The 7664-nt window shown below is 46.0% G+C and overlaps 1 protein-coding gene across 2 annotated transcripts in view; it reads right to left on the reverse strand.

The window, feature by feature from the left end:
* Positions 1 to 255: 255 nt before the first annotated feature.
* Positions 256 to 7664, reverse strand: part of Rpl19 (ribosomal protein L19) — a 67052-nt gene continuing 59643 nt past the window's right edge. Inside the window, exons 1-6 of one of the 2 annotated variants that reach the window (XM_076869680.1) lie at positions 5209 to 5290; positions 3915 to 4021; positions 2855 to 2977; positions 1672 to 1792; positions 1192 to 1302; positions 256 to 451 (exon numbers count right to left, since the gene is read on the reverse strand). In XM_076869680.1, the coding sequence (XP_076725795.1) occupies positions 328 to 451; positions 1192 to 1302; positions 1672 to 1792; positions 2855 to 2977; positions 3915 to 4021; positions 5209 to 5213 (591 nt within the window). In that variant the 5' untranslated portion in view covers positions 5214 to 5290 and the 3' untranslated portion in view covers positions 256 to 327. Of the gene's footprint in view, positions 452 to 1191; positions 1303 to 1671; positions 1793 to 2854; positions 2978 to 3914; positions 4024 to 5208; positions 5291 to 7664 lie in introns of those variants that run through there. The other variant, XM_076869681.1, reaches the window with a different exon arrangement.

Below are 7664 nucleotides of genomic sequence, written 5' to 3' on the forward strand. Positions count from 1 at the left end.
TGCTAAGTAGGGCCTCACTAAGTTGCTTCAGTCTACTAAGTTAAAGGGTAGTTTTGAAACTTTCTTGAAACCACATCCCATTAAACAACTCTTTCATGGATGGAGGGGGAGTAAGTTTGACTTGAGGAAAGGCCTTAGTAGAAGGAAAGGAAGAAAGAGAATAGCCCTTGGATAGGGCCTGCATCCCAGGCTCTACTGTGGACCTAAATTGTGAAGATTCACTAAGCAGATAAAAACTTCACAGAAAGCAGAGGCAACAGATAAAGCTTGTTTTTATTTCAAGGACTGTTCACCAAGGCCACTATGTACAGACACAAGAGGGGAGCTTTATTTCTTGGTCTCTTCCTCCTTGGATAGAGTCTTGATGATCTCCTCCTTCTTGGCCTGGAGGCGCTCCTCACGGCGCTTGCGTGCCTCCTTGGTCTTAGACCTGCGGGCTTCAGCCTGGTCACTAGTAAGGGAAAAGAAAAGATGTTTCAGTTTTGGATAAGACTAGATGCTGGGGAGACAGAAGCACTCAGACTTTTAAACCCTCTGGACTAGTCAGCCTGAGGAATGAGTTGCTGGGGGCCCCAAGAACTCTTGCTTCAATAAACCCACCATCCCCAACCATCATGGGCAGGTGGTATGGGCATGTACAGGATGAGGAGCCCACACTTCTAAAGCAACAGCTGTATTCCTGACAGATTGCATGTAGTTAAGATTCAGGCATCAGCACATTTTATCTCAGAAAAATCCTTATAATGAAGTCAAAAAAATCTGTACCTATAATACTAGGGGCAATTATTCTTTTTGGTATTGAGGGTGCTTTAATACTGAGCTACATCCCCAGCCCTCTTTGTTTTTAATTTTGAGACACAGCCTTGTTAAGTTGCCAAGGCTGGCTTTGAACTTGTGATCCTCCTGAGTCACTGAAATTACAGGTGTGTGCCACTACACTCGGCTTAAAGTCAATTTTTTTTTTTTGGGGGGGTGGGTAACCAGGGATTGAACCCAGGGGAACTTAACCACTGAGCCACATCCAAAACCTCTTATATTTGAGACAGGGTCTCATTGAGTTGCTAAGTGCCTCGCTAACCTTCTGAGGCTAGCTTTGAACTTGTGATACTCCTGCCTCAATCTCCCGAGTTGCTTGGATTACATGTGTATACCACATGTGCATGGCTTGGGTCAATTCTTTAAGAAACTTACGCCAGGAGCTTCTTGCGGGCCTTATCTGCCTTCAGCTTATGGATGTGTTCCATGAGGATCCGCTTGTTTTTGAACACATTCCCCTTTACCTTCAGGTACAGGCTGTGATACCTGCAGGGTTAAGGAGCAGAGGATCTGGTCAGTATGGTTTCAGAGATTGGTCCCCATAAGCTTGTGAATTCTTTTACTCTTTCCTATTGCTGCAGGAACTACTTTCCCCAATCAATATTTTTTGTGTAGTCCCTAGACAGAAGAAGCTTGTCTGGAAAATAAATCCAATCCTTGGTCTATTCTGATGGCATATGGGAGAACAAAGAAAAACACTAGGGGAAAACTTGCTATCAGACGCCCTCCTACTTTGTGAGAGCTCTGCTTTTCTTCTTCTCACTAGGATAAATCCTACTCTTTGAAACAGAACTCTGTGCAAAGAATAAACCGTTGAAACGGCAAATGGGCTTTAGGCCAAACAAGGGAGCTCACATGTGGCGGTCAATCTTCTTAGATTCACGGTATCTCCTCAGTAGCCTACGCAGAATCCGCATCCTCCTCATCCAGGTCACCTTCTCCGGCATTCGAGCATTAGCTGTACCCTTTCGCTTACCTATGGGTAAGAGGAGTTAGGAATTAGACATCACTGAGGCCCATTGTAGCTCAACATGTTTCAAGGTACTTTTGAAAGCCAGTTGATGGGGACTTACCTCAATTCACACTCAAATAAGTCATGTTACTTCCATCTTACATATGATAATTCCAAATATTAATTTTTCATTAGTTTTTTTTTTTTTTGCCGGTACTGGTAAACTGAACCTAGGGGCTCATGCATCCTGTGCCTGCACTCTACCACTAAGCTACACCTCTAACCCGATCATGTACTTAAAAAAAAAAAAAAAAAAGAAGAAGGAATGTACTGGGGATTAATACAGGGGTTGCCTAAGCTAGCCTTGGAACTTGCAACCTTCCTCTCCCTGCTTCTTGAGTAGCTGAGGATTACAAGCATGCATCACCACGCCTGACTTATTTACTCATTTTCTTTAAAAAAAAAAAAAAAAGGAAATGCAAACAGGTAAATTACTCCCCACTCCATGCAGAACATGATATGAAAGGGCATGTACTGAGGTAGTATGTTATGCTTAAGTGGCTTTCCTCTCCTTAAATCATCCTGACACTAAGCTGGACACAATGGCACACACCTGTAATCCCAAAGGCTCAGAAAGCTGAGGCAGAAGGATCACAAGTTCAAAGCCAGAGGCTGGGGACATAGCTCAGTTGACAGAACGCTTGCCTCGCATGCACAAGGCCCTGGGTTCAATCCCCAGCATCACACAAAACAAAACAAAACAAAACACCAAACAAGTTCAAAGCCAGACCAGCAACTTATGGAGGCCCTAAGCAATTTAGTGAGACCCTATCTTTTAAATAAAATATAGAAAAAAAGGACTGGGGATGTGGCTTAGTGATCAATGGGTTCAATTCCTAGTACAAACAAACAACCCAGCAAACAAATACCAAACAAACAAAACATCCTGACACTAGAAATGATTTTCAAATACCCAGAAGAATCTTTGCCATAGACTAAGGACTCAGTCAACGTGGTATTCTTTCTATCAAGAATACCACTAACTCCAACACTAGCGTCAACTTGAAAAGGGAAAACAGTGCTTACCTATGCCCATATGCCTGCCCTTCCGGCGAGCCAAAGTATTTTTCCGGCATCGAGCCCGGGAATGGACAGTCACTGGTTTTCGGATGATCAGCCCATCTTTGATCAGCTTCCGGATCTGCTGACCTGGGAAAGCACAAAGCACCTGGTTAGTGGGGGTGTGGGGATGGCAGTGGAGGGAGAACACTACTCAGATTGCTGGCTCAGTCATTTCAAAATGGTGGAAATACTGGGACATCTATTTTTTTTTGGCAGTACTGGGGATTGAACCCAAGGTCTCATGCATGCTAGGCTACCACTGTGCCTTACATCCCAGTTTTTTAGTTTTTTTTTTTGGGGGGGGAAGGGGTACCAGGGATTGAACCCAGAATATATAGTAAATAATTATCAGGGATTAAACTCACTTAACCACATCCCCAGCACCCCCCTCAACTTTTTAGAGAGCCTGGCTAACTTGTTGGGGCTGCCCTCAAACCTACGATCCTCCTGCCTCAGCCTCTTAAGTCACTGGCATTACAGGTGTGTGCCACTGCACCAAATATTTCTTACTCTTTAAAACACTTCTACCTTTTAAATGTTCCACAGCAAACTAAAACATCTTACCACTGAGCCACAACCCCAGCCCTGTACGTGTACTTCTTTTTTATCATCTCTCTAATCTTCAATGCCAGTATTAGAGTACTACTGCTTCCTTTTCAGAAACCTACAGGTATATAAAACAGACTATCCACTTCAATAATAGTTTATTAACATAACATTAGATGATTCCACTAACTTCCTTCAGGTTCAGGCAAATGGCATTAAGGGGACCCTGTTATATCCACATTTTTTTTTAAGTTGCAGTTGGACATAATACCTTTATTTATTTTTATGTGGTGCCGAGGATCAAACCCAGCGCCTCGCACATACTAGGCGAGCGCTTTACCACTGAGCCACAACTCCAGCCCTCCACATTTTTGAATCCTCCATTTTACAGGTCCCCTGGATCATGAGCTTTCCTAGGTCTATAAAGGGTTAACATTCATCTGATGCAGGACAAGGGAAAGAGATCCCAAGTACTCACGAGAGTTGGCATTGGCGATTTCATTGGTCTCATTGGGGTCCAACCAGACCTTCTTTTTGCCACAGCGGAGGACACTGGAGGCAAGCCTCTTCTGAAGCCTGAGCATACTAGAACATATAATAAACCATTATCAGGCTATGGTGGTCATTCCTAAGCAAAAATGAGAATTCCAAGACCTGCCCTTCAAGGTTTTTTAACATCATAAAATACAACATACAACAAAGTAGACAATGCTATTAAGGACAAACACAACCCGAACCTTCAAGACTCTGCCCCCACATATGCTCCAAATAAGATTCTTCACCTAATCAAGATCTGTGTTAAAGCCCTGTGTGGTTCAAGTGGCCATTTAAGTCCAAACTATGACTTAACCTCTCTTTGCCTCAGTTTTCCCTGCGACTGCAAACGACCAACCTGGGATGAAGTTGGAGCTTATGCCTCTCTAGTATTTATGTGTAAAAAGTATCTGAAGTAGGCTGGGGTGACGGCTCAGTGGTAGAGCACTTGCCTAGCACGTGTGAAGCACTGGGTTCGGTTCTCAGCACCACATTTAAAACAAAACAAAACAAATAAAATAATTTTAAAAAAGTATTTGGGGCTGGGGTTGTGGCTCCGTGGTAGAGCGCTTGCCTAGCACGTGTGAGGCACTGGATTCTCGGCACCGCATATAAACAAATGAATAAAGTAAAGGTCCATCAACATCTAATAAAAAATCAAATTAAAAAAAAAAGTATCTGAAGTATCTGGAGCCAAGTGGACGTGTCTGTGACGCAGACTGCGTATCTAGGAATGGTGACATACGCCTTTGCTTTCTGTGCTCATTCCCTATATTTATCAGTTAATAAGCTCATTCAACCACCCTCAGAGGTTTCTCTTGAAGCAGCCAACTGGGCGAGAAGCATCAGGGAGCATCGCCTCACTCTTGAGGAGTAGGAGGCCTAGGGCTTGCCCAAGGCTTGTCCCACGTCACATGGTGGTAGGGATCTGCCGGTGCGCCCAGCAACGGGGGTTACTGCCTAGGTACCTCGGCTGCCCTAGCCGTATCCGTTAAGTCGCCACACACTTGGGGCCTTGAGTCGGCGGGACAGCCCTTTCCAGTTCTCTTCCCAAGACGCTCCCCCACCCCCATCCTCTAGGGACCGCGGCCTAATGCGCTCCGATCCACCCCTAGTTCCAGGACCTGTAGCTTCAGAGCTGCCTCCATCTCCTCTTCCCCACCTGGGGCCGCAGTACCGAGCACCGGGGACCCGAGTCAAACCAAATCAGCCCAAATCCAAGACCTACGCGCCCTCACCTCATGGCTGCGGCCGCAGCAGCGAAAGGAAAGAACTCGCCCAGGCCTGGTTTATCCCATTATCTGTGCAGGGGAGAGCCCAAACCCCTCTCTATTTTTGTTCGCATTCCTGTCCAGTCATTTTATCTTCTATCACCCCAAACCCACTTATATCCCTCATAAAGGCCCTGAATAATAGAAGCGTAATATCAAGAATCAGTTTTAAGCTTTAAAATATACATAATATACACCTTCCGTGGGGAAAAGTGGTGCAGTCCAACTTCCTAGTAAACATGCGCAGTAAGAGTTTTAGATCACGTGAGTGATAAGTGGCCGGAAGTCACGCTGGGCGTGCGGCCGGAGGGTGGGGGCTTTTAAGGGGTTTTTGGCTCTGGTAATGTTCTCTATACAGGCGTCTAGGATTCTGTGGAAGGGTATTTTAATAGCAGAGGGAAAATTAGGAAAGAAGCTAGAGACAATATTTACGACAGACGTCAAAGACAGTTTCTTATCTTTTTTCCCCTGGAGCGCAGAATAGATGACCAAAAGACGTTAGTTTAATGTTTTTATGGCACTGCGGGTCCTTTATCTCTGGGTGCCTCAATTTCTTCCTCAGTAATGGACCATATCCTCATATTTCTGTTGTCCAGTTGTGAATTCACGGGAGGTCCAGTTTGCAAGGAAGACATTAAGACAGCAAGTTCTTTAAGGGCGGGAAGGAGACTTTTTGGTGCACACTATATATACTGCAACAGGCACAGAGCCTCACAAATAGTGCACACCTGAGAAATACTGCGTTGGCTGAGTGAATGATTGCCAAATGTGTGTTTGAAGGTGTCCAATGGCTCTGGACACCCTAAGGAAAAAACTGAGAAGAGTGTTCTGGCGTTCAAGAATTGTATGTCTTAATTCTGGCTCCCAACTCTTTTGCTTGGTTCAAGTTGATCACTTTTTCGTCTGAACTTTACCTGGCTGCTAAATACAAAGAAGCTCAAAAAGAGAGATAAAACCAACATTATGCTACTGCGTCACAACACACATTTTTTTTTTTCATCATTTTCTAGCCAAGGTAACAGATTTTAAAACACAAGTTCTGATTGCAAAGCCTATGTCTTCCTGACATGCCAGGGTCTCTTGTCCCCAGTGGGCAGATATAATCCTGCCTAGGGTTGGAGCTGTGCATAGAACAATAATACTACTGGACTACATTCTCATTTACTCTTCTCCCCTTACCTGAGGTGATGTGATCAGAGAAATAACTGGCCATTCATTTGTTATTCAGGGTAAGGAAAATTCAGCATATTCCACAGCCTCCTCTCTAGCAGAATACTCGAAGCTAGTCTTATTTTAGGGACACTTGACCTAGGCAAATACAGTCTACTTCTCAACCCTCCTCTCTGTGGAACAGGAGAAGGCGTGGAGTGGGAAGAAATGGGTCTTCCTGACATGACTGGCCCTGTTTTGCACCTTAACAGCATCTCCAGATACCCAATAATCCCAGGAGACAAAGCCCTACAGTATCAGAAACCTCATTTTATAAGAATGGAAACAGGCTCAGAGATGTGTAGTGGTTTGTTTTGGGCCACATAACCAGAAAGAGCCTGAACCAAACTGGCACTGAAGTGTCAGAATCCCCTACTCCTCTCCACCAATGATGATGGGTGGAGTCCAGGTCTTGGATATTTATTTCCAGATCAAGGATAAAGGGAGAGCAACTCTAAGTCAAGGGTCACAAGGTCTGATTTGGGCCAGGCTCTCCTTGCTAATCTCTATTTCTTTCTCCTCTTTCCTTTCTCTTGTAGGGAACAGAGAGTTCACCAAGCCTCACTTCTGGCCTTCTAGAAAAGCCTGGGAGATCCTAGGGACTGATTGGGGCAGAATATTCGTGGGTCCTTGGGATTTCTTTTTGTTGTCTCTTTTTCCCTGATCCCATTCTGCTACCAACAGCCCCGAGCCAGGTGGAAGAGGGAAGAGCCACTTCATTTGGTTCCAGGCGTTCTGGGCCCCATACTGGGGAGAAAGGTGTTAAAGTCAGGTCCCCAGATCACCGGGACGGGGAACTTCCGGTGGCCCAAGCAGTAGAGGCTAGGGGAGACCCGTTGGAAGAACAGTTCCGTACAGAAAGGGAGGCGCTGCCAGCCATGCCAACCTGGGCTTCACTCCCATTAACGTTTGACAAACAATGGTAACCCCTCCATCTCCGCCACATACACACCTCCCACCCTCAAGGCCTGTTTCCCCCTCGCCCCCAGCGAGCGGCCCTTTAGAATGCAGAGGGCTGCCGCCAGTCGAAGGACAGCGATCGACCTCGACAGTGCGGAGGGCTCGCCCCCTCCGCTGCCCTCCCATTGTCTGAGTGGAGCTAGCGGAGCGGCTCCGAAGGGCGGGGCCGGAGGGCGGAGGGAGGGAGCCAGGGAGGAGGGGGGAGCAGAGGGGGCGGGGGGAGATGCTGAGCCTTCAGGGGCGGAGGCGGCGGC

The sequence above is a fragment of the Callospermophilus lateralis genome, chromosome 11 (genome assembly GCF_048772815.1).
Source record: "Callospermophilus lateralis isolate mCalLat2 chromosome 11, mCalLat2.hap1, whole genome shotgun sequence".
Lineage (NCBI taxonomy): Eukaryota > Metazoa > Chordata > Mammalia > Rodentia > Sciuridae > Callospermophilus > Callospermophilus lateralis.